The 26,284-nt window shown below is 39.6% G+C and overlaps 1 protein-coding gene across 1 annotated transcript; it reads left to right on the top strand.

Moving 5' to 3' along the window:
* Positions 1–162: 162 nt before the first annotated feature.
* Positions 163–24,881, top strand: GPR180 (G protein-coupled receptor 180). Its single transcript, XM_086611356.1, has 9 exons — positions 163–298; positions 3,010–3,168; positions 6,381–6,575; positions 10,047–10,227; positions 12,384–12,433; positions 15,962–16,119; positions 22,393–22,584; positions 22,944–23,021; positions 24,694–24,881. Exons 1-9 carry the CDS (start codon positions 163–165, stop codon positions 24,850–24,852), a joined length of 1,308 nt encoding a protein of 435 aa, XP_086467482.1. The 3' UTR covers positions 24,853–24,881.
* Positions 24,882–26,284: the final 1,403 nt, after the last annotated feature.

Here is a 26,284-nt window from a genome sequence, read left to right as displayed (position 1 = left end):
CGGGGCGGCCGTGCGCCGCTCCCACTGGCTCCCTTTCCGCTCTTGCCCTCCCGCTCGCTTGTCCCGCGCCCGCTTGTAACCCGGAGGGGCGGGGGTCACGTGACGCGGCGGCGTGAGCCGGAGCGGGGGGAGGGCGGCGGTCGCCGCCGGCGGGGCCCGGGGATGAGGTGGCGGCTGCTGTGGCTCCTGTGCGCCGCCGGCTGGTGGGGCGCCGGGGGCAAGACGCTGCGGGGCGGCTTCGCCAGCGCCGCCGCCTGGCTGGAGCCGTGGCGGCCCGTGGCGCGATTCCAGTTCCACGGTGGGTGCCCGAGGGAGGGGAGAAGCGGGGGAGCGGGGCAGCGGGCGAGCGGCCGCGCCGTCGCGAAACGGAGAGGGAGGGAGGGGCGTAGCGGCGCCCGGGGGGAGCCGTTCGGGCGTCGGCTTGAGGGGTGCGCTGAGCGGCGGCGGGGTCCGGCCGGCAGCCCCCTCCCTCCGCCGGGACGGCCAGCGGGTCTGATCCGCTCCGCTCCGCGGGCGGCGGGAGCCGGGGGCAGCGCCCGAGGGGTGATGGAAAGCTCGGCCAGAAGCGGGACCCCGCTGGATCGGGGCGAGGCCGCACCAAGTCAGTGGGAACAGGAGTTGGTGGTAGCCCGTCGTGCTGCGGGAACGGCGTCGGTGTCGGTCGGAGAACGGCTGAAGTGCTGCTGGGGGTGCTCGGCGCTGCGCTTGGTGTGCCACAGCCTGACGTGGCGGGAGAGCCGTCTGGGAGAGCGGAGGCGTTTTAACTGTCACGTGCATCTCTCCTTCCCTCCTGGAACTTCACTGATTGAGAACGATGCTTAACGTTGCACGGGTCTTTCACATCACTGGAGTTCTTTTGTATCACTGTGCGTCAGAATGTAAATTTTCACCTGGTTATTCCCAGTGGCTTTTCTTTCCTGTGTTATGAACTCCTTGTTAGTAATAATTCCTGACTGTTAGTTAAGAGGCCTAGCAACAGGCTAGAATGCTGTTAGAATGGCCCCTGCAAAAATACAGGTTGGAAATTACTCTGCTTGCTACAGAAGTTTTACTTTGCAAAAAGAGATACATGCAAGCGTGGTGACTTGGTATTAAAGAATCATAGAATGGTTCGGGTTGGAAGGGACCTTAAAGATCATCTAGTTCCAGCCCCCCCTGCCATGGGCAGGAACACCCTCCACTACACCAGATTGCTCAAAGCCTCATCCAGCCTGGCCTTTAAAACTTCCAGTGATGGGGCACCCGCACCTTCTCTGAGCAACCTGTTCCAGTGCCTCACTACACTCAGAGTGAAGAAATTCTTCCTTAGATCTAATGGAAACCTCCCCTCTTTCAGTTTAAAGCCATTGCCCCTTGTCCTATCACTACATGCCCTTGTCAAAAGTCCCTCTCCAGCTTTCCATGAAGATGCTTCACTTTAATTCGCATATTTACACAGGCTTCTTCTCAGACTGGAGTGTTAGTTTGAGAGGAAAACAAAAATGTTTGCAGAAAAAAATCTAATGGGATGAAGGAAAATGTGGCATAAGCCAAGAAGAGTTGGAATGTGACCTTCCAGTGCTGAATGAGAGATGATAGATAGGGTGGGAACAGCTTGTGGAGTGACTTGAAAGCAGTTAATTATCACTGTCCTGGAAAATAATTGTAGAAATGCTCTGAATAGATGTAAAGGAAAAAAAAAAAAAAGTGTACTGCTTAAATCTGAGAAAAGAATGTTAAGATTCAAGATGAGTGGTTTAGGTGTTCAGATATAATTTATTCTACAAGTAGATGATGCATGTTTTCTTAGAAACATTCCTGTTTCTGCATGAATATCACAACTATATGTATTTTGGGTCTTAGTGAAGCCATATGGGCTTTTTTTAGAACCTTTTGTTAATTTTTCAAAATCTTTTATTAGTGACTTAGGTAAACTGTAGTCCATATAACATTTTACAGATCCCAGGAGATCACCTCTTTTGAGGTTTTATTGCAGGACCACTATCTTGCAGCTGGCTCGATGATCTCTAAGGTCTTTTCCAACCTAGAAATCTATGAACAGGCAAACCTTTCTCACAAAGCCTTGTTTGAAGCTAGTAGTAGTCTGTTGACTCACATCCAGCTGGTGCGTAGGTTAGATGGGAAAGGAGATTGCTCTGACAGTTTAAAAAACATACAAAGCTTGCTTAAATTTGAATGGATTTGTACTCTTGCAGTACCGATTGATTGTTTTCTTCTCTGTTAGATCCTATCTTTTAATTTAGGATACTGTTACATTAAAGAAGCCTGTGGCAATGAAAAAAATTATCAAAATAAGTTTGAGAATTGTAGAATTACCTAGACAAGATAAATTGCGTCAAATAAGCTGGTTCTAAAACTGCTAAACTATTTCATAATGTCAATATGCAGCCTATAGATAGACTGACACGTTAGAGAACACTCTCAAAGTTTGATTTTCTTTGTATCTATTTGATGTGTGTCATCTGTAAGTAAGTAGTTTATCTCTAATCAGTCCATAACGTGAAGGTCTGTTGACATAAATCCTTCTGGTATTAGACTTAAGAGCTACCCTATGATGCTCATAATCGTGCTACAAAGATCATAAAGTACTAGACTTTGAACCAGTTATTGAGACTGATTGAGGCACTGTCTTTACTTGAACTTGAAAAAGTAAAATTTGGGCTAGGAGGAAGGGAAAAAAAAAAAGCTTATCTGGAAGTCTGTTTTTTGTTTTAAAAAGAGGAGGGAGGGAAGACTTTTTGTAGTAGAGAAGGTTAATGACATTTCAGTTATGGTGAAGGTTTGTTTAAGTACCATCATAGAGAATCGTGCGTGCAGTATTATGTTAATGAGATATAGAGAAATTGTTTCTGAGTGAGTGTGAAGACTTTTATGGGAAGTAGTGGTAAAAGTTTAAGAAATAAAGTGAAGCTTCAGTGCTACTACTTCTAAAAAATCTATGCCACACTGACTTGTTGTTTGTAACTGATCTCAAGGCAGAGTAGTTGATTTTATTTTTTAAATATCAAGGTGATCATGCTGTTCTGTGTGTCAGAATCAAGAACGTAGCAGTAGCTGTGACAAAAGCAGCTAGACTTCACCTGTTTCAAGCACAGGAATGGCAGAAGCTGCAGAATGGTATCCAAGATCACAGCTGTACAGAGAAGTTCTCTAAAGCTCAGCTGACAAGTGAGTTACTACTTTTTTCTTTTACAAATTACAAAGACAAATATCTATGTATTTAGAACCATGTTAAGTTATCTGTATATTTAGAATATTTATTACAGTGAATTTGGACTTTGCATCAGCTTAACTAAAAGTAAGACTTTGGCCTTCTGTAATTAAAAATGATTACAAGGAAATGTAATTGCTTTGTTTGCATCACTTCAGAAGGCTTTGTTTGCAAGTTGTGATTTACTATATTGCTGGAAAATGAACAATCCTTGCAAATAACGAGTTTAATGCAAACAGCCAAACTTTATGACTAGTTCTGTTCTCATGCTTTCACTTGTACACAACTCAAAGGATACACATTTGGCTGAAGTTTTCACTTATTCAGTAGAGATATTTTCTTTAACTCTACTTGGAGTAAAAGCCTCATTTTTGTTTTAATCTCAGACTTTCCTATAAAAAAAGGTTTTGTTGAGTATGTGAAAGAATTTACAAAGAATACCATTGTAAGATGAAACTGAAGAACTTAGAGAATGTTTGAGACAGTCAAATGCAGTTTGAATTGTGACTTTATTGCAGTAGAATGAAAAAAATTAGGCAAACTGATGCAGCCTGCTGTAGTTACCTCTACACTTCTGAAGTGAATGCTTCTAAGGTGGGAGTACGTAGCCCAAGTACACAGTAAAAGGGTAATTTTGTACCTGAAAACCTTTTGTCTCTGTTGGATTTTTTTTTTTTTCTTTCACAACCTCATAATCATTAGCATTCCCCTGCCCCGTCTGTAAGGTGATCTGCAAAAATTAATCTGGGTTATGCTGCTTTACTTTATAACTTGCTTGCATTATCATTTGGTGTTCTTTCACCCTTTAATTTTGTAATTTGGTATTCATCACTGCATCTCCTATTCAAATGTTTTTAATATTTGAGCTGATAATTATACTGGTACAGAATATGCAGGTTATCTTGTTGTTGTTTGTTTATGGAGGAACATTTCTCATTTGTCAGGCTGTTCTCCAATTCCATGGAACTGACATTGTTCAAAGATGAGAAAACAAAAATAAAAGAGTATTTTAATTTTCATGGTCACACAAACCTGTCACACTTTGATGTACAAAACATGCTAGAAAATTTTTAATGCAGTATCAAAGATGAGCTAATCAGGATAAAGCTTAACTTGAGGATCCATCTAAATTTAACAGAACGGTAAAACATGGAAGTATTTAGTTATGTAACTGGAAGACAAAACATACTGAAACAATAATTTTCGCACTATATATTGATCATAATATTACAAAACAAACTTAAAGCATGAATTTTCCTGTAAGAAATTAAATTAATATTAGAAGCTTCATTCAAATGTATCTGAAGTGAATACAGCTTCTTTTTTAAATACGTTTCCTCTGTGCGGCCAGAATCCCTAGCGTAACAAATTGATCTCCTGGAACATTGTCATAACGAAATCTTACACAGATGTCACTTCTAAAGATGTAGTTGCCCTACACTTGATCTGAGCTGAACATGAAGTGCTGCTGAAATGACTGGCAGTTGATCTATCACTCCTGTCTGTCCCAGCAATGTACTCCCTGTTTTCTACTGTGTTCAGGAATCATATGACCACAGGGCGAGTTGGATCTGTTTGCTGATCTTGGGCAAAATCAATTACATTTCTTTTATCTCACTTCATTTCCTCTAAGTTATCTTGAAGGTTTGATGGAAAACTGATTCTAAGTGATGCAAATAACAGTCAGAACTCAGCTGAGAGTACGCATGGAGAGCAAAGCCACCCCTGGCAGCTGCAATTTGCCTTTTGTTTGGATTAAGCACCATATGAAATCCTAAAACTGTGTTTTTAAAAATCTCGTGTTTTTGAAGGGGCTTGTTTCCCTCTGTATATTTGATTGATAAGATGTGTAGCTCCGGAGTGGAATGTATACTTACCGTTAGCTACACAAGACAAATTGCCTGTGATGGAATACTTTCTTTTTCTGGTTTGTGTGTTGCCTGAGTTTGTACTTCATCACAATTGCTGCAAAGAGACGTGTCATACATTTCTTCCTGGATCTTGATGTTGATCAGTTCATGCCTTCAGTGAATGGAAAATAACTTGTTGAAGTTGAAACAAGTGTATTTAAATTACATAAATGTTTTTCACAGGCAAGCTTCAAGTTAGAAATTAGTTCTAAATTTTGTCTACAAAATACTTAGGGATAATGAGTTTGCTAAGGGTTGTTTTGTAGGTATGTTTGCACCTTTTTGCATAAAAAACTTAAATAGTTTGTTTTATGGAGTTTCAATGAAATTTTTCTCTTTCTTCATCCTTAGCCATTGTCATCTTAAACCATCAAGGTGAATTAATCTATGGTCCGGTCATTATATTGTTATTTCTTCTACAGAGGTGACTTTCATTTATGGTTGAGCTGATTAGCACTCAAGTTCAGTAATTAGTGGAACAGCATTTACTGTTCTTACAGTTTTACCCAAACATACAGAGCCACAGATTTCATTTTCAGCAAGTGTTTATTTTTGAAAGATTGTGCATTCATTAGTAATTGCTTTTAGGAAAAATAGTGGTAAGATCAATGAGCAGATGAAACTTCGGTCTCTTACATAGTTGGTTTTAAATGTAAACTGATTTGAAATACGCAATGTTATTAGACAGTGGTCTTTGCCTTTAGCTGTCTGTTACGGTTTGGGGAAGATGCTGTAAAATATGCTAAGTTGCACCTTGAAAGCGTGCACACTATTGTTTATCAGTCTCACATGTGGCTGTTACTGTTCAGTGCTCTAAATGTCTTTGAAAATAGAGTAGAATAAATTTCACAGAGGAATTTTTTCATACTGCAGAGGTACCTGTTGGCTAATAGAAAATAGCTAGTCCCATCAGTACAGTACTGGAGGACAGAAAAGTGCTAAGCATAGGAGACACGTTTTTCAGTTAGTGGCTTCTGGGAGAAGGGAGCCTTCCCAGCGAACCCAAAAGCTGGGAGATGGAATGTGGTGTGTATCCTCACCAACCCTTGCCTGCACCTATTCAAAACAAAAGACGAGGATGGAAGTTTGGCCTCTGGTGTTACAGCTGGCTTTCAAAATAAAGACTGTTTTGTACTGTATATCATTTATAACCTGGATATGATGTTGTGGATTTAAATTTTATCTTCAGTCAGAGATGAGTTTTCCAAAAACCAACTAATTGAGTATTTACTCCTTTGTTTGTTTGTTTTCTTTCAAAGTGACTGTGAACCACACAGAGCAAAATCTGACAGTGTCCCAGATTCCTTATCCAGAAACATGGTATGTGTTTTATGTAGACAAGTTTACCTGCGAGGAGAATTATTCTGAATCCGAGGATATTCAGTTTGAAATGGTCTTACTAAACCCAGATGCAGAAGGGAATCCATTAGATCACTTTAGCGCAGGGGAATCTGGTAAGATTTTTTTTTTTTCTTAAAATTAGATTTGTAAGTTAAGGATCTGATCACCCAAACAAATCAGTACGTTTTGTGCTTGGAAAAGTGTGGCAGTGGGGAGTGGATAGCAGAGTCTCTTATATTTCAGATTCTACTTTCTCACAGAGAGTAAACTTTTAATTAATTTTCCAGCATTACAGAAAAATCCTTCCCTTTCTCTAGACTGACTTTCCAAAACTTGTCTAACTGGAAGCTTAGATGTACAAGGAAAGATAGTGTCGACATCGTTGCTAATAGGTATTTTCCCCTGTTGAAATTGTAAGCTTCTGTTTGAATATGAATTTAATCCTTGATTTTAAAGAATTTGCTTATGTAATTTGTGAAATTCCTTAGCTCTGTAAAGTTTGATTCTATGCAATCGGAGTACATGCATGATATAACATTTCACCAACAGAATTTCAGTCTAGGTCTTTCTGAGTATCTTAGTCACAGGCCACGAATTAGATGAGATATTTGTCAGTCCTGATTTGATTTGATTTGATTTTGGTTTATTTTATTTAAGGAAAGCAATTTTAAATCTTTAAACCTGCAAAGAAAAACTTCTAGAAGAGACTCAAGACAGCAGCTGAAGAAATGCCCACATAAAATTTTATGCTTTGGGCAATCCAAACCGATCTATGTGTGCTTCACCGCAGTGCTTAGCTTCCCTGCTCTGGGAGGCTCATCAAGATGTCACTAACCTGGGTCTGTTGTGAGGGAAGAGCCCAATAGGCTTAGTCTGCTATCAGATACAGATTTAACCTGAGTGCCCAGAATGAACCTAATGGCTATGCTAAGAATCGTGTGCCCCGCTGTCATTCTTGGTCTCAAGAGGATATAGAGGGGACAAAGGCAGCTCCCTTTTTGAAGGGAAGCGAATAATCACTGAAACATTTAGCAGAATCTGTAAGAAAGTAGCCCTGTTAATCATCCATTTTTCAATGTTTATAAGGTGACCTACCTGTCTCTCTAACTTCTTAATTGTGCTACAGAGTTAGTTGGCAGTTTTTATTTGGTGAAATCTGTATCCAGAAGTGAATTCTGTGTTACTTATTCTCAAAAAGCAGTAGTGTCATTCTTTTACTGAATCAAGGGGTAAAGCAACTATAAGATATCATGTGGCCCTTAAAAGTGGTGTACAGACCTGCTGGAGAGGCATCTCAGCTCTATATTAGTTTTGTAGGAAGACTTTGAGCACTTGGCAGCAGAACTCTGAACAGCTTGTGTGCTGAACAAGATGATGTATAAATGTGTTGGATGCATATATTTAGATCTAACAAGTAGGAAACAAGATGAGCTTTACATGCCATGTCTTCCATGGTTGCAGAGGAACACCTCTGTTTATTCAGAATTGAAACCTGCAATACTGCCGTATGTGCCTGTGTCTGCTTTCAAAGAACTGATGAAGGTTTCTTCTCTCCCCCTATTTTTGTGTGGGTTTTTTTTAAATGCATCTTTGAGGAATGTTTTTTGTCCTTTTTCCATAGAGATGTGCAGCATAGAACATTAGGGCATCAAAGAAAAGATCGAGCTTAATTTCTTGGTTTTCTCACTGGGGCAACTGAAATATACATAGTTCCAGATGGCTCTAGTTAGGTCACCCTTCACTTTAGTTACTAAAGTTGTGGCTTGACACAGGAGATCTCAAAATTAAGTGGACTATAAGGGAAGTATAGGAAAGAACTTGAGACTGTAACCTTGTGACTAAGACGTTTGCCTTGAGAGAGGAGGAGGCCTGTCTTCTGATCCCTAGCAAGTAATCTTTTATCATTTTATATGGTAGGTTTTTTTACGGAAGACGTGGTACCAGTGGAATGTAGGATTTCTAAGGGCAACTGACCAGATAGACAGCATTTTGAAGATCTTTGAAGTTAGGTGTTTCAAATTAAGGTACATACGTTTTATTTTCTGTGTCAACTGTAGGTTTCTTGAAAGTCAGGAAACTTAAAAAGACGGGTTGAAAGCTACCCTTCTGGGTTTTTTGTAGTTGTATTTCAGTGCAACTTTCTCTTAAATCCTTTTGGTCTCAAGCCAATCATCTACAATCTGTCTCTGATTGGAAGGGGCTTTCTATCCTAAATGTTTAGTGTTTATTAAAAGCTAGTTAATTTACCTAAAGAGTTTTCTGTGTGTACCCATTCGTGGTGAGAAATAATTTATCTACAAAATCCTTGCTGACTTCAGTGGGTGTCTTTTGAAGCAGAAAAATAAAGAGTGAAAGAAAGAGTGAGAGACTTGGTCTAAAATGCATATTTTTGTCAGTCATAAGTCATGCTTTTGTACAGGTATACAAGCAAAGCAGAGTGGCCCTGAAATTTTTGGTTTATGAGTCTTTATTGCCTTATGCTGTTTTTCTCCTATTTCACTGTATGTATGTCCAAGCCAATTAATTTTAGCCATAGAATTTATCGCACAACCAACTTCAGAACTCATCCAGTTCTAATGTTTTTCCACGTAGGTATTGAAATGTGTGTAATTGCTCTGTTTCTAATCTCTGGGTGGAGCTGGTTGAAGTTTTTAGCCAAATCGTTTTGCTGCTGGAGGAAAAACGTTGTTCAGAATCTGATTCTGTGGACACCGCTTGGTTTCAAGGAGGGTTGGAGAAGAAAAACAGAAGTTTTCTCTGAGAAATATCTGTTTACTCATTTTTGCTTATAGCTTACTGGCTTTGACCCTTTGGGAGCTCGTATGATGGCTTCCAAAGCTTCCAGACAATAGATTTCCAGGATCCAGGTCTTCAGGGAAGCATTTTAGCAGACCACTGCCAAACTGAAAATTAGAGGACTTCTGTTTTGTAAATAATATAAAAAATTTTCGACATTTTTTCAGATTGATGCAAAAGAAAAAAATCCACTCTATGAACTTATTATTATTCTTTTTGCTATTTTTTTTTCCATTTCTCTTTATCTAAAAGTTTTCTGTCTTGGTCAGCTGTGCTTCTTGGACTTTGTGTGGAGGAAGTGTGACACCCAGTGGTTAAATAGAGTCAACAGAAGTCTGTTCTGGGTTTCTCTCATCTCAGATTGTGCCTTTAAAAATTGAAGGGGGGAAAAAAAAAAAAAGAGAGCTAAAAATGTGAATAAATATGTTTCTGACTGATCAAATGGGCTACAATTATTTTCTGTTTATCACAAAACTGTATGCCACTTTATACTAATGCAGTAATTGCTACAAAGCTATTCGTATTTAAACAAAACCTCTCCTACACTCAGGAAAGGTATAAAATAATAAATACTTTGTCAGATCAAACAATAATCAGCTCCCCAAGAAAGCTCAGTGACTTATTGGATAAAATAGGCTCTGGTTTACTCATTTTATCGGTACTACCATTTTTGGGTGACAGTTACTAAGTATTTCCCAGTGATTATATAAAAAACATTTTGTTTTAGTTGTTTACTGCTACTAGCAATGTTTCTTTATAAAAACTAAGCTGTATTTCTTTTTTCACAGGATTACATGAATTCTTTTTCCTGCTTGTCCTAGCATACTTCGTAACTGCTTGCATATATGCCCAGTCCCTGTGGCAAACAATTAAGAAGCGTGGACCTATGCACACTGTATTGAAGGTGCTGACAATTGCATTGCTGTTGCAGGCTGGCTCAGCATTTGCCAACTACCTGCATTTCTCAAGGTATCTTTGCTTATCTTTGCTTTCAGTCTTAAGACTTGAAGAGCGTTGTGTTGTAAAGATCAGTACATGATCTTTCTGATGGCGATTGTGACAAAAAAGCACTAAAATGGCCAAGCTGGACTTTGGGAGAGCAGACTTTGGACTGTTTAGAAGTCTGGTTAATAAAGTACAGTGGGAGACAGCTCTCAAGGGTAAGGGAGCGCAGGAAGGCTGGTTACTCCTCAAAAAGGTAATTCTGGAGGCACAGGAGCGAGCTGTCCCTGTGTGCCGGAAATCGAGCCGCCAGGGTAGAAAACCGGCTTGGGTGACCAAGGAGATTTGGGAACACCTCAAAAGAAAAAGGGAAGTCTATAAGTCTTGGAAGAATGGGCAGGTGTCCAGAGAGGACTACAGGGAGGAAGTTAGGGCATGTAGGGAGATAATCAGAGGGGCAAAAGCCCAACTGGAACTTAGACTAGCCTGCTCCGTAAAGGACAACAAAAAGTCCTTCTATAAATACATTAATAACAATAGGAGGTCTAAAGATCACCTCCAGCCCCTACTGGAATCCACCCGAGAGTCCTGAGAGAGCTGGCGGATGTCATTGCCAAACCCCTGTCCATTATCTTTGGGCAGTCTTGGCTCACTGGGGAAGTTCCGCTGGACTGGAGGCTGGCGGATGTTACCCCCATTTACAAAAAAGGGCGGAAAGAGGATCCAAGGAACTACAGGCCTGTCAGTTTGACCTCGGTGACAGGCAAAGTCGTGGAACACGTTATCTTGAGTGCTATTAATGAGCACATACAGATTAACCAGGTGATCAGGCCCAGTCAACATGGGTTTATGAAAGGCAGGTCTTGCCAATCAAACCTGATCACCTTCTATGACAGGGTGACCCGCCTGGTTGACGAGGGAAGGGCTGTGGATGTAGTTTTCCTTGACCTCAGTAAAGCCTTCGATACAGTCTCTCATAGTGTTCTGGTTGCGAAACTGGTTACTGCTGGCCTGGGTAGGCACACCCTCCTTTGGGTTAAAAACTGGCTGGATGGCCGGGCCCAAAGAGTGGTGGTAAATGGGGCTAAATCCGGCTGGAGGCCGGTCACCGGTGCGGTTCCCCAGGGCTCAGTGCTGGGTCCAGTTCTGTTTAACATCTTTATCAATGACCTGGATGAGGGGATTGAATGTACCCTCAGTAAATTTGCGGACGACACCAAGCTGGGAGGCTGTGTCGATCTGCTCGAGGGTAGGGAGGCCCTTCAGAGGGATTTGAACAGACTGGATCGTTGGGCTGAGGCCAATGGCATGAGCTTTAATAAGGCCAAGTGCAGGGTCCTTCACTTGGGGTGTAAAAACCCCTACAGGCTCGGGGAGGAATGGCTAGAGAGCTGCCTGGCGGAGAAGGACCTGGGGGTGTTGGTTGACTGCCAGCTTGATATGAGCCAGCAGTGTGCCCAGGTGGCCAAAAAGTCCAATGGGATACTGGCGTGTATCAAGAATAGTGTGACCAGCAGGAACAGGGAAGTGATCCTGCCCCTGTACTCGGCACTGGTGAGGCCGCACCTGGAATATTGTGTCCAGTTTTGGGCCCCTCGCTTTAACAGAGATATTGAGCTTCTGGAGCGGGTCCAAAGAAGGGCAACTAAACTGGTCAAGGGGCTGGAAAATAAAACTTATGAGGAGCGGCTAAGGGAGTTGGGGCTGTTTAGCCTGGAGAAGAGGAGGCTGAGGGGAGACCTGATTACGGCCTACAAATACTTGAGAAGGGATGGTGGGGAGGTGGGGGAGGGGCTCTTTACATTAGTGATGGGTGATAGGACAAGAGGAAATGGGTATAAGCTTAGTCAGGGGAGATTCAGGTTGGATGTTAGAAAGAATTTCTTCTCTGAAAGGGTTGTCAGCCACTGGAATAGGCTGCCCAGGGAGGTGGTTGAGTCCCCATCCCTGGATGTGTTTAAGAATAGGGTGGATGAACTACTTAGGGATATGGTTTAATGGGAAATTAGGGACGGTTGGACTGGATGATCTCTAAGATCTTTTCCAACCTAGAAAATCTATGAATCTATGAAAACATAGAGCTGACTTTTTAGAACTATGTCATTGCCTAAATGTACTTTTAAGAGAGAACGCATGTTTAAGACTTGCTCACTTAAAAATATCATCTTTTATTCTTTTATCAGTTATTCTAGAGATGGAATAGGAGCACCTTTTATGGGAAGTCTGGCAGAATGTGAGTGTGCTTGTCTATTGTTCCTTACATATTCCCACACATAAATCTGTATAATACATTAGCGAATTATCTTGGACCATACCACTGGATTTTTAATGTAAAATACTAAAAGTCGCACTTCTGAAAAACAGATTCTGAATGTTTACAACTCTATTTGAAGTTATACAATTGTGATATTGTTCAGGATTTTTTAAAAGATTTTCTTGTCCGAAGATTCCACCCTACAAACACTTAAATACATGCCTATCTTGTGAGTAAATGTTTCAATATGTTGAAGGGTTTTGCAGAGTTTGCCTGATCTAGAGTAGTAAAGGTTTTGGGGAAACTTAATCATATTTTATGGAGTGTGTCATTTCACTAGCAAATTTAACCTTGATTATAATGAAGAAGTAAGTGTTTTACAGCACAAGTGATATGATTAGAGTGATGCAAAAAATGCTCATGTAAAGAACTGGTGTTAACAAAGCATTTTTCTCCCCTCCATTTAGACATTCTGAGTTCTTACTGGAACTGAATTCCTATTATGTCCCTTCTCAAAATGCACTAATTTACTCCTGCTGGATTCTTCAGGGTTAAAAGTTGGGATTTTTTCTGTAGTTCACATTTGAAGCATCGGGGGGGGGGGTTCTTTCTAAGCAAATACATTGCCTTTTGTTGGACTCGAAGCACCCCGAGAAAGAAGTGCTGTGGTAGTGAGATAGCGTTGGAGAGTAACAGCCTATATAGAACAATATTTCCCTTCCTAGAGATCATTTAGAAGCTTGCAGTTGGAATTAACTGCCTCTTGATGGCACTTGGCACCACAGTAATTGCTTCTTTCTTGTTTTAACCATTTGAGTTAGCAGCTCCTTGCAGCCTCTTCAGCAAATGTATTATTAAACTTTCCCTCTTGTCTCCTGGAATTAGAGAATATGGAGGTAGTCATAACTCCTCCACAGTGAGAAACCCAGTGTTAACTACACAGCCAGAAATTCAGAGCTGCATGTTAGACTTTCTATGTATGTATTATAGTGAAGAGCCCACTTTTATTTGCTTAAAGCAAAGGTTGTTAAGAATAAAATAATATTTTTGAATCAATAGCAGAACTTAAGAAATTCAGCTAAGAGAGTTTTCCTTTCCTACTGTTTTTAAGATTCGTGGTTCTCAAAACAGTAGAAGAGCAGAAGTTATAGACGTGGAAAGCTTCAGTGTCAATTCTGAAGAATGGCTGTCATTCTGAAGAATGGCTGGTAGCAAGTAGTATAGTTTGAAAATGGAAGATGATACCTACCATTTTTCCTATATCAGAACAGAAATCTGAGTTAAAGGGAAATGGTAGAATTTCTGTTGACTTAAGTGGGGCCAGAATTTCTTTCTAGAAACCTGGTCAGATGCTACCCCAAGCAATTACTCTTTTCCTACCATTATTTAGTCTTTAGGATGTCTAAAGACCTGACCCTCGGTCTAATTTATTGCCTAAGTTAATAGCATAAATCACACAAATAACGCTGGCACTCAAAAGCATCAAAATGATGATCTTTTAACTTTTGATAAGATCAAAATGTGAAAAGTCAAAAACATTATTATGCCTGTTTAACAGCCAAAAAAGATTAATTGAGATGAGATCAGACAAATGCGGTATCAGCTCAGTAGCATGGGACTTTACACTGACCCTGGATATTGTGGGGTTATTGTAATTTTAGAAATTTCTCTCGATGTTCTTACTTTCTGGCAAGGTGTAGGAAATGTCAGAGACTAAAGCTGATACTGAATTTTTGTCTTATACCATTTTGTCTGGGAATCCGCTTGAATTGTTGCCACACTATAGCAAAGCAGTATCTGTATCCAGGATGTGATTGAGAGATGATGTCTGGCTGTAACTTGTAGGGCAGGTTATCTTAAGGAGTGACAGAAAATCAGATGCTCTCTAGAACATCCAGATTTGTTCAGTCGTTTCTCTAGATTGGTTGGCAGGTCTTAAGTTCATGTAACAGTTTTTTCTAGCAAATACTATGTATCCATAGCTAGCATTGTAAAAGAATTCCAATATCATTTTGCCGAAAACCAGTGCCAGTTCGTTTTATTAAAGAACAAGCAAGTTTCTATTTACAAAAAGCTCTTGACATTTCTTAACCAGCAAAGGTGTCTGAATACATTAAGAAGCATTTAAGCATATAAACTGTGAGAATATAAAATAAATCCCAGGAATAGTGTGTTGAAGTCTGTTTAATATCCATATTTTGCTAGTATTGCTGAGTGTCAGGGAAATATTGTAGCTGATCTTCATTTGAGACACTTTCCATGTGTGCATATTAATCTCTATACAGTGGCAACATTTTCTGTGCCAATATTTTTAGTAAAAGTGAAAGTATATTTGTCTTTTATAATACAGTCCAATTGTATAAAAGTAGAAGTTTGCTTTTGTTACATAGAAATATTTCTCTTGTACCTGGTAGTATAAGTGGAAATTACAAATAAGGAACAAATTGAATTGAACTAAAATATTAACCGAGTGAAAAAGAAAGCACTATTGTGTGTAGTGCTCAGACTCGAGTTTCTGAACCAAATTTTCAATTTACATGATATAAAAATCAGTTTTTCATGTACATCTCTGCTATACCAGAACAATGGGCCAGTTTACACCCAAGTCCAAACACCAAGATAAAAATTATTTATAAGTTTTAGTCAAAAACTTATCAGATCTAAAGCTAACAATCACCCAGAAAGAAATCTTCAGTTCTCTTTACTGTCAGTAGAAGGCTACCAAGTAAAGGCTTTAATATATTTTAGCTTGAAGTTTTCTTTATTCAGATACAGCTTCAAATACAGGTTTGAGACGCTGATTAAGAATATAACTTTATGGAGTATGTGTTAATTGTTCCCAAACACAGCAAAAAAATGGACATAGCAAAATGAGGCAAAGGTAGTTTGCATTTAATAAAATGAAATACAGGCAAGTTGTTGCTCCAAATGAAGTCTGTGTTAGGGTTATTCATTATATTTTCCCCTTTAAGTATCTCAGAGTGGAACTTGTCCTAAATATTTGTGCTTTCTGTTGCAAGCTACTGCATCCTTAAGACAAAGTGCAATTAATTTAAAGTACAATGCAACTATCTGATTTTTGAACAAAAGTTTTTCAGAGCAAAGAAAGGAGTTCATTTCATCATGTTTTGTATTTGCAGTGTGATTAACATACATATGATTTTAGTTCTTTAAAATTTAAGTGTATTTATGTAGATGGACTCCTAAGCCCAGACTTCTTTAACACAAGAATGGGATTTGGAAGGATGTGGCACTGTGCCTGTGTTGTTGCAAAGCTGCAGCATAACTAGAGGACAGCTGACAGTGATTTGTTTGATCACTTCTCAAAATATCCACATTTTGTGGCAAAGCAACTTCAGCTAGTCAAATTATTATCAAAATTATGATTAAAGATGATACAGAGGCATAAATGTCCACTCCTCATTTGTAACATATAGAATATTTGTCTTAGCTTTAGAAAAAACTTTTTTTGTGTGATTCTATTTATTTTTCTTTTGTTCTCAATAGTGTGTGACATAGTCTCACAGATACAAATGCTCTATTTATTGTTGAGTCTGTGTATGGGCTGGACCATAGGCAGAATGAAGAAATCTCATGGCAGACCTCTTCAGTGGGATTCCACTCCAGCATCTACTGGCATTGCTGTAGTAGTTGTTGTTACACAGGTTTGTATTTATATTTGTTCTTATACTGAAATATACAGCTGCTATTAAGTATGACAGAACCGTGAACCAATTTCAATATTTTATGAGGGAGGGAGTTTCAAGACTGGAAGAAAAACCTACAGCATAATGTGCACCCAGTATGTCTAATAAGTAACAACACCTTCTCTTTACTTAACAATTTAAGGTGTAGCTCCACAGTGTGTTTTTGTTCAGCAGTAAAACCACTTAAGAAGTTCCCACAGTTTTCCAAACTCCTGGTTGTGCCAATTGTTCATAGATTATACTGTAAACAAGATCAGTGGAATTATCTAGGTTGGGAAAAAAAAAGATTTCAGCATGGTCATTTTAGTGATCTGATTTATAACGTGGTCGTATAAATAGTTGTGATCAGTATAGCTGAGGGGTTGTGAGCTACATTGTGGGGGGTGACAACAAGCAGAACGAGAGGAAAGACAAGAAAAGCTGCTGTGATAAATTTTTTCTGTCACCAAAAGAAATATGAAATCCTCAGTGTCCTCCTCTTAGAACCACTCAAATAGGATGTCTAATGGTGTTTTGATTCAATATAAGGGAATTCTTGAAAGGTTCATGTGCAGGATTGGTCTTGCAAATATACAAATGGTCTGACACATAATTTAATTCAAATATTTTCCATTAGTATAAATTAGAAAGTCAAGTAAACCAGTAACTTAAATTGTAATGGAGATCATCCAACCCTAGTGGTGCCTTTTGTAAACAAATTTTTTTAAATCATGGCATAAAGACAAGAGAATCTGAAAGCCATTGAGAAAGAGAAGAGCAGGGAGAAACTGGAGACAGTAATGAGGAAGAGATTATACTGAAGATTTTGCGCCATTTGGGTAGTATCTGTAATTAGTGCAGCTTCCAAACTAAATAAGTGGACTGCTAAAACATTAAGAGTAGCTGGGAGCTGACATTTCTTGCTAATTAAGAATATAAACCAAGGCTATTAAGGTCAATGAGACTGTTGAAGTTTAAAGATAGGTTCATTCCACCTTACTTTGACACCCATCTAGCACCAGAAATTTTACATACTAGTAGTAAAGAAGACTTCTAAAGTATTTAATTTTATTCATGCCTCTCCACTTGTACATACGTATGGGTGTGTTAGTACTCTGTCACTCGAGACTGGAAAGCCTTTTGTTGTTGTTTCCTTTTAACTGTATATAGAAAGGACACTCAGTATCATCAGATTGATTTTTTTTTTTTTGATTGTTACTTGTGGTAAAAATTGGGGCAGGTATCATACATATATGCTGCTTCCCCCAGGACTGGTCCATTACACATTGGTGTTGGCTGTTTGAGCGCCACTGGAGCATTGGCACAAAGTTGGCTATCTTGCTTTTCACCATGAAGGCACAGCTCTACCCCATCTCTCCTCCTGGTACTGTTGGGAATGTCAGGTTTGACAGGAGTCTAGTAGGAATGGAATATGAGTATTAGAGTATGTCATTGACTGGGTGATTTTGCACCCCCATCTCAGTGTTTGCCGTCTTCAGCAAGAGTTCCCTGACGCCCAGAGTATCCTTGCCCCTTCTGGAGAGGGTGTTTTCCGTCTCATGGTTCAGTACATACAAAATAAACCACCTGCCAGATTTCTTCTCCTTAATGCAGGATGTGGCAGTTGAGCTCAGGGGAGCAGGATCCAGAATCCAGACCGCATTGCCTCTGTCAAAGGTGGTGAGCTCAAGGCTTCATTCTCTGGATTAGTGTGTCGTTCACTGGTCTGTCTAGGTTGACATGGCTGTTAGACCTGCTGTAACAAGGTAGTCAATGAGCACTTTTAGTGATTAAAAACCCAGAATAAGCTCCTTTCTGTCCTCCTCTTGCCCAGAGATTCTTATGGAAGAGCCAGCTTCCTCGCATACCAGAGGTTGGACAGACTTATGCGGATAATCAGAGATGTTCTGAGGACTTGCTGTGAAGGGTGCTGGAAACCACGTGCATTACCCTAACACAGCAGATAGGAGATTAAACCATGATAGTTTTACTGATGTTCTACACTACCTGTCCTCAGCTCATCTTCAGGCAAGTCAAGCAAGTGGACAGCCTGGGAAAACATGTTATTCTTCAACTTAACTGCAGTTTTGACTGGCAAACTATCTGACCCTGTTTGCCTGCTACTAGTTCAAATTACTCAGCAAATTTTCAGGGTTTTTTCCTCCTCTTTGTACTGATGCTATAGATTCTTTCTTTTTGTTCTTTCAGACACACTAGTAGTTTTCCTGGCTGTTTACAGGTTGCCATCAGTGTAGGGTGGACACAGCCTCCTAGTCAGCAAATCTCTTGTGGTCTTTGCGGCTGCAAAGAGGTAGCATCTCAAAGGAGAGACAAGTCTGCCATTCAACATCTCCCTTTGCCTTAACTTGTTCTTTATTTCAGCCTCAGAACAAAAGATTCCCAGGCCACTCTGTATTCATTAAAGATTCCACTCTCTGCTGCTGAGGCACAAACCTTGTTCAAAACGTTATTGATGGCAGGCCTTTCCCATCACATAGACCTGAGCAGTTTCAGCTTTCAGGGATGGTCGGAGCAGAGGCAATGATTCTAGAAAGATAACTGTTCACTTTGAACCTGACTGAAATGACATAGAATCTTACCGCGTTAAACATCACACTTCACAGGGGTTCTTGGGTACACCTCAAAGGTGTGTTCGGAATGAGCTCTGCCTCTGACCTTAGATCTAAACCATTTTTTACTGTAGTGGCATTGCATGACATCAGATACACAAGTACTAGATACAGTTAGAAGCAGCTAGTTAATCCACTTTTTGCCTTAGTGCTACTTTTCATTTCGCTTTTGCTTCTCCCTTCCTTCTCAGAGATGATCTGTCCCATGAGAACCTGCTGTTACTGGAGATTGATATGTTATCTTAGCTTGCCATAAAGTCAATGTTGGCATAGCGAAGGGGTGGAGGGGTTCTACCATAGTCGTTTCCTCATGACAAAAAAGAAGAGTATCTGGTTCTTCATTGTATGGATATGAAGATTCAACTTGTGTATCTGGAACATCAGGATGATGTCCATGGCAAACGTTTTTCTAGCATTTGAAGAGGAAGGCCAGTACTGGACAGTGGTTGCTGTCTACTGTGAACCAGGATAGGTCAGAAGTATGTGCAGGTGAAATCAGGCATTTTGAACAGAGTATTAAACAAGGAGATGGTCATTCTTCTTTACTTTGTGAAGAAGCAGTTGTGACTTTAATGTTGGACATAGCTAGTGTGAGTCAGCTCTTCAGCTACCTAGCTTGTCCAGTTCTTTTTTTTCTACAGCCTAAGCAGAGTTCTTCTGGATAAAAATTAGGATTTCCTCCCTGATTTCTTTTCAGACCTCAAAAATAGTTCTGCCAACAACAACAACAAAAAAGTCTATGATATCCACTTCAGCAGGTTGGTGTCTGGGTGTTTTTTCAGCTTGTTCCTGATACTGGAGCGAAGTGAGCTGACACATGCCTTTCTCTGGTCAAGGTAAAGGGACTTAAGGGCTTGTTCACCTTAAATTCTCAGTCATAGCCAGCCAAAGAGATGTTCACTTCAGATCATGCTTGTCTGTGAGAGCTCTTCCTTCATTGAGAGCAGATTGCTTAATCCATTCTAACCTAGAAACACTCCGTAGCAGAGATTTCTCTTTTATAGGATCCTGCTTTTCTCTGGTGAGTGAAAACAGTCCCAGCTTATAGTAAGAGCAATGACACATATTCACCTTGTCCGAGTTTCCAGTGTGTTGCCCTGATGCTTCCATCTCTGCCTCTAATGCCTCTGCCTTCTGCTTATTTTAAAATAATCTAATGACACTGAAGGAAGCTGGACTTCTGTGATCTTACATTGGTGTCACTACACACAGTCTTTGATCAACTGATTCCTGTGTTGTTTACACTCTTTGAAGGGCTAGTCCAGAGCATAACCTGCTGTCAGACACTATTTTCTCATGAGGATTTGAACTTTGTTCTCATGATTCCTTTACTCCAGCTCTTTGTCATCTTCTCATGAAAGTGGCTTCCTTCATTGCTGTTACTATTGGTGTAAGTTAAGGAAAATGCAAACCCTCATGAGCTCTGTTCTTTAAGGTTAAGCTGTCCCTGGGATCTACCTAAAGTTTCTTCTTAAAGCAGTATCACAGTTCCGTCTCCATCAGCCTATATTTCTTCCCCCCAGATGCATGCTTTTGTCAGGAAAGTTCTATACAGAAGTGGAGGGTTTTTTAAATTTTCTCAGACAGTGTATGTCCAGTCCGGGGAAGTTAAATACATTGTCTATTCCTAAGTGTAAATGTCAAGAAGGAAAATGCTCTGCACAAGGCTACAGTGATTTTGTAACTGGTAGAACCCTTGTTTGTTGCCTGGGCACATTCTACCTGAACTGAAATAACTTCTGTGATAGGAATTTACCAGTTTCATGACGAAACTAGTGCTGTAGGCCCAGCTTTACCAAATGTGTTATTCCAGTCTTACACTTTGACAGAATTCTCAGTCAAGTAATTTGATCATTTGAAGATGTTTGCTTGGAGTAACCCAGGAATGGAGTGTTACGGGGAGAACATTTGAAGCATGTTGGTCAGATTGTTTACTAGTAATCATTGATGTTCAAGATGTGCATGCTTCTCTTCTGTACCTCTTCCATCCTTTCATTTACCATCCAGGTAGTAGAGGAGTGACTGAAATGACAGCAGTCATGTTTGCTGTGTCATGGCCTAGGTAAGGGAGAGGAAAAGCGAGAGAGTACTCTCTAAAGATATTCTAAGCGAAAATGATCCTGTCTCGACTGATGAGACTCAAGGACACTCACCTTTGGAAGGCACAAGTGGATTACACATTTTTTAAAAAAAAAAAAAGTTAATTTTAGTAACCTTTTTGTCTTTATGTCATTATGTAGTGAGAGAGCCTTTGAATGTGTTCAGAAAGGAATCTGACTAATTTAGATTTCTAAATTGAGGCATACAATGTCTGCTTCTGAGAGTCTTCAGAGCTACTTCACTCATATAAATCAAATTTGCCTACCTTTCTTCAGAAAGGTTGCTTCATTAGACACCTGAAACCTAAGTGCAAGTTAGATGTGAACAGTAGGTGGACTGGATTCCAGTGTATATTCAGGTCTTCAAATGCCATTCAGCTGCTACATGATGCTGGTAGAGTCTAAACTCTGAGTATTCTAATTTATAACGTTAACGTTCCCAAAATCTTTAAAAGGTATTCTTCAGCAAGACTCAATTTTTATGCAGCAAGTAGGCACCTGCCTTCTACCCAACTAAGATTCAGAAACTAGGCACTTCTCAGTCCACTTTTCCTTAGAGAATCCCAGTATTCTTTCTCTCAGCACTCCTACAAAATTGGATTCTGCAGCAAATGGGTACAGTGCTGAGAGTTAAGGAGGATTACTGTCTTTTGTGTAGTTACCTGTTGACTAGAGCATTTGTCCAGATGTTGCAACGATATTTGGAACCTGTGTCTCTCCGTTTCCTGGACCCTAGGAGGTTTCCGAGCCGGTTGCTTGCAGAGTCAGGCTCGCTCACAGTTTCTGACCTAGCTGATGCTGAATTTTTTTCTCCACTGTGGCACAGCTTCAATAGAAGGGGTGGAGAGTGGCCCACCCAAGAACAGCCTATAGCCTGGCAGTTGGGGCACTCTCCAAGGAGGTGGGAGATGTGAGCTGGATATCCTTTAGGCAAAGAAGGGAATTGTGGGAGATCCAAGTTCAACCTGGGTGAATGCTTGAGCCTTTAGGCTATTGTATAAAAGGGGCAGCAGCACCACCCTCTTACTTCCCCATCTTTAAAAAGAAAAGTGAATCCTGTTAGGATTTTGAAAGAAAAGGCGTAGTCGCCTGCCTTTGAAACAAGCTTTACAGGTTGTGGATCCCAAGTGGAAGGAGACACCTCCCTGTAGCTCTGTGGAATCATTTCAGTGGGCTTCCTGCTGAGTAGGCCGACTGTTTAACTAGATGGTTGTTTTGGATCTTATGCTAAGGTGCCACATTCCTTCTATCCAAATTAGAGGAAACATTAACTTGTCGAGCTTTCTAAAAGTTACGGAATGCAAGAAGTGAGACTCTGTTCCTGCTAGTTCCACTTGGAGGAATAGGTAGTGCCCGGAAGCATTTGGGACTGGGGGCTTTTTGTGTAACACAGCGGTCTCAAACAAGCAGAGTGGTGCGTGACCAGTTGTGCGGATACCTTAATCTGCAATGGGAAGATTAATTGAGTTTTAACATAACCTTGTTTATTCTAAATGTACTTTGCTGCTGTTGTTCCTTTCCAGAGCTTTTTATTAATTTGGGAGCAGTTTGAAGATACGACTCACCACAGCTACCATTCGCACCATGGCTTAGCCAGCGGACTACTTATTGGCCTCAGAGTTTGCCTAGCTTTGTCACTGGCTGCTGGTCTTTACCAGATCATCACAGTGGAGAGAAGCACCCTGAAAAGAGAATTCTATATCACCTTTGCCAAAGTATGGGTTACCTCAGAGAAACTCATCCCTTCTGCTGTAAATAAAATTGTGGCATACAGTCGACTGAAGCACCAAACTCTTTTCCTCCATAAGAAAGCTAGTGTTTTAAGTGTGTGATATGATTAAATTGCACCCTGTCATCATACTCTGAGTAGTCATTTTAATTTGACAAGGAGTATAGAGTTTTTCTTAAACAGAAATCCCACCTTTCATTGTGTGGTTTTCGTTCTGTTGATTGGAAATTAAACAATGGGTTCATAAAATAGACAGAAATGTAAATGCAGTTCCTGTAACTGTCATCTCTTTCTTCTAAACTGGCATGTAGTCATTTTATAACTTACACTCATCTTCTCTTTCAGGCTTGCATTCTCTGGTTTTTGTGCCACCCATGTCTTGCAACCATTTCTGTAATATTCAGAGAATATCAAAGAGAAAAGGTATGTACAGGCAAGATAAAAGAGATGGAATTTGAATAGTAGTTGTTCTTCATGTTCAGTGTTTGTTAGCAAACTCATGCTCTTAGGCTGTTAATCTTATGACCCCAAAGCAACTTGAAAAGTCTTAGTCACACAGCTCTCATTGATGCTAATGTGAGTCATATTGTACAAAGGCATACAGGGTTTGAATCATCTAAGGGTAATCATTCCTAGGTTAAGGGCGAGGGGCGGGGGATTGTTAAGTCAAAGGAAAATGTGGAGGGGGTGTTTTGTTTTATTGTTTGCTTGTTTGTTTTTTAATTAAAAACACCTTGGGGATTCTTTTAACAAAGCTAGTAGAAAGATAAATCAGTGAATTTTTTTTCGTCGTTGTTTGCTTTTTAGTCTTGATCTTTTAAAAGCTTTATGTGGCTAAATAGGTCAGGGAACCTGTAGCTGAACTGTGTTCTTTAAGAAATCTGTCCAAATATGTAGTTTGGTTTGTAAGCGCTAAATGGTTAAAAACAAAGGAGGATTCACTGGGTTTCTCGGTTGCTTGAACACGTTGGGAACTAGAGAACTAGTGTGCGGAGCCTGCCGTGTTCAGATAAAGTGCGCTACTATTCTCAGGTGATTGACTACCTCATTCCAGGGTAGAGTTTGCTTCTCTTCTTTTTCATTATAACCATCTGTGCATTCTCAGAAACTGAGCTTTTACTTGTGTAGAGGATATGTAAGGGAAAGAAAAAGGTTCCACTAAAAATATATAGTAAATGAAACACATCTGAGTTTGGAAGGGGGGAAAAAAAAGGAAATCTAGGAGAGGAAAAAGACCTCTTTAGAGCTACTAATGAAGAGACTTTTTGTTGTTGCTTGATGAAAACATCGTCAGGGCAGGGAGACAAGCTCTAGAAGTAGGATCAGTAAAGGAAATTTTTGCAATGTTGTGAGATTTTTAGCTTACTGAAGGAAGATTACAGTTGCTCTACTCTTGCATTTGGGCAAGTTTAAGCATTGTGTGCAGCTGCTGTTCCTACATTATGTTAATTTAGCTGTGTTTCCTTCTTTAAATGCATTTCAATATAATAAAGAAATGCATGATCAATAAATACCATATTCGTTTAAGAAAAAACATCTATTTTAAAAGACTTTCTTGTACATAAACTTAGACTTTTGCTTTCTCGGAAACAATAGCTACCTTCATGCGTTCAGTAAATACGGCCTTACATATCTTTACAGACGAAGAGACTGGCACTGAAAAGAGGTCTGGCTAAGTGATACTGATAAACCACTGTGCTCACAGCTCCAGGATTGTGCTAGTGCAAAGTGTTTTCAGGCTTTTTTTTTTTTCCCTGCTCTGTTTGTTGTAAGAATAGAATATCTAAACATCACCTCTGCTTGTAAAACTGCATGGGTGGTGAATTGCAAGTCTGAAATTCCCCAGAACAGAGACCGCCAGAAGGGTTATGTGACTTGCCCAGGGCTATCTGCTGATTTAAAAACACCCAGGTGTGAGAGTCTGAATCCTGGTCTTGAGATTCATGTTCAAATCTTTTGTAGCTGCAGCATTCTTATAAGGTTTAAGGTTAAACCTCGAACGCTTATGCAGTATGCTGATAGACGTTTATTTTAGGTTGTTTGGTGTTGGTTTTTTTTCACTTACTTCTTCCTTTTCTCTCTTTTTTGTCTCTAGATTATTACCATAGGTGTTATCCTCTGTCAGTGCATCTCCATGGTTATCCTCTACAGACTTTTTCTATCTCATAGTCTATATTGGGAAGTATCTTCACTGTCATCAGTGACATTGCCACTAACAGTATCCTCTGGACATAAAAATCGACATCACTTCTGAGATGTTTAGGAAGAATACATTATGTAATAAATGTGCAATAATGACCTAAATATACAGGTATTTTTATCGCAGGTGTGTGATACATTGGTTTCACTGGAAAACTGAATGATAATATCAGAGCACTTCACAGACCTTTAATCTGTTAAAAGTATTGTTAAGTGGAAAAATCCATAATTTGAATAATTTTATAAATACTGTTTATGTGTAGCGTGTGATGCTGAGCTATATCACAGAAAGTACAATGAATCTTTTCTCTCCCATTCACAGCCACAAAAAATGTCCTTACTTTATATCAATACTAGGTTTGAAGGTCTTATAAAATGCAGTTCTTAAAACATCTGCAAGCTCAAACAAGTCTGAAACAGGCCAGTTGTGCAATTGGTGTGATGTGTAACGATGAGTACAAGTTCTTTTTATTTTTGTGCTTTAGAGAAAATGCATTTTATATATAAGTGTAATAGAAGGGGAAACAAAAGAGGGAGGGTCCTCTAGAAAACACACGTAAAATGTTCACAACTCACTGCGAGAAACTTTATTATTGGTGTAAAACAAAAGTCTTTCTAGCAACTAATGTTCATACTGGTTAAAATTCTAATGGGAATGAAAATAGGGTTTATATCTGCCATTTTTTTTTTTGAAATGTGACTAAAAATTTCATCCAGTAATGAAGGTCTAAACAGTATTTGAGGCTTAGAAGACATAGCAACATAAAGGTAATTAAAACAGCAGGCTTGCATCTTTTAAAGGGGAAAAAAAAAAAAAAAGGCAAAGAAAATGGAATGGGTGATGTGGTACTAGAATTTTAATCCTGATATAATTCATTTCTGTTACATTGAGGATTCAATCATAATTAAGCCATATACACAGATTAAATTAACAGAAGCATTTCAAATAAATGTTGGTTTCAGTCATCAACTACCCATGAATTCCTGCCCAAGGATACTTAATCAGGATTAAATTTTCTATGAATAATTGAAAAACAAAATACTCACTGGATTTGTTATAATCCATGTTGGCACTGGGTTCTAAGTAGTTGCCATCTTCCATCCATTGTAATAAAGCCATACTACTTTGTGATGCCCTAGCATTCAGAAAGCAGTGTAAATATATACTTTATTGAAGTGCCTATTTAGTGAGTATGATTAAATCATGCTGACTTTTTTTTTCCCCTTCATAATAAGAACGTACCTATTGCCATTGTGACTGAAATCTTTCTTTTTGGATTTAGTTTAGTATTTGTCAAATTTTCGATTTCTTTTCATACATGTGTCTTTCTTCACAACACGGGTTTTATTTTCTAGTAAACGAATGTTTGTTTCTTCTTAACAGTGTGTGTTTAATTATGTCTCTGTGGAAATGTGAAGGCACTGGGGTTCTAGCCTTAAAATAGCCGTAACTTTTCCGTTCACATTTGCCTCAGTTGCGAGCATAA

This window comes from Tauraco erythrolophus, chromosome 1, assembly GCF_009769465.1.
Source record: "Tauraco erythrolophus isolate bTauEry1 chromosome 1, bTauEry1.pri, whole genome shotgun sequence".
In the NCBI taxonomy this organism is placed as follows: Eukaryota; Metazoa; Chordata; class Aves; order Musophagiformes; family Musophagidae; genus Tauraco; species Tauraco erythrolophus.
The sequence above is the reverse complement of the archived record's forward strand: the minus strand, read 5'-3'. Positions and strand labels throughout refer to the sequence as shown.

Coding starts and splice junctions, on each gene's coding strand:
- GPR180 (XM_086611356.1), top strand. CDS start 163: ATGAGGTGGCGGCTGCTGTGGCTCCTGTGCGCCGCCGGCTGGTGGGGC. Junction 6,576..10,046: donor CTTTAGCGCAGGGGAATCTG/GTAAGATTTTTT, acceptor CTTTTTTCACAG/GATTACATGAATTCTTTTTC. Junction 16,120..22,392: donor TAGTAGTTGTTGTTACACAG/GTTTGTATTTAT, acceptor GTTCCTTTCCAG/AGCTTTTTATTAATTTGGGA.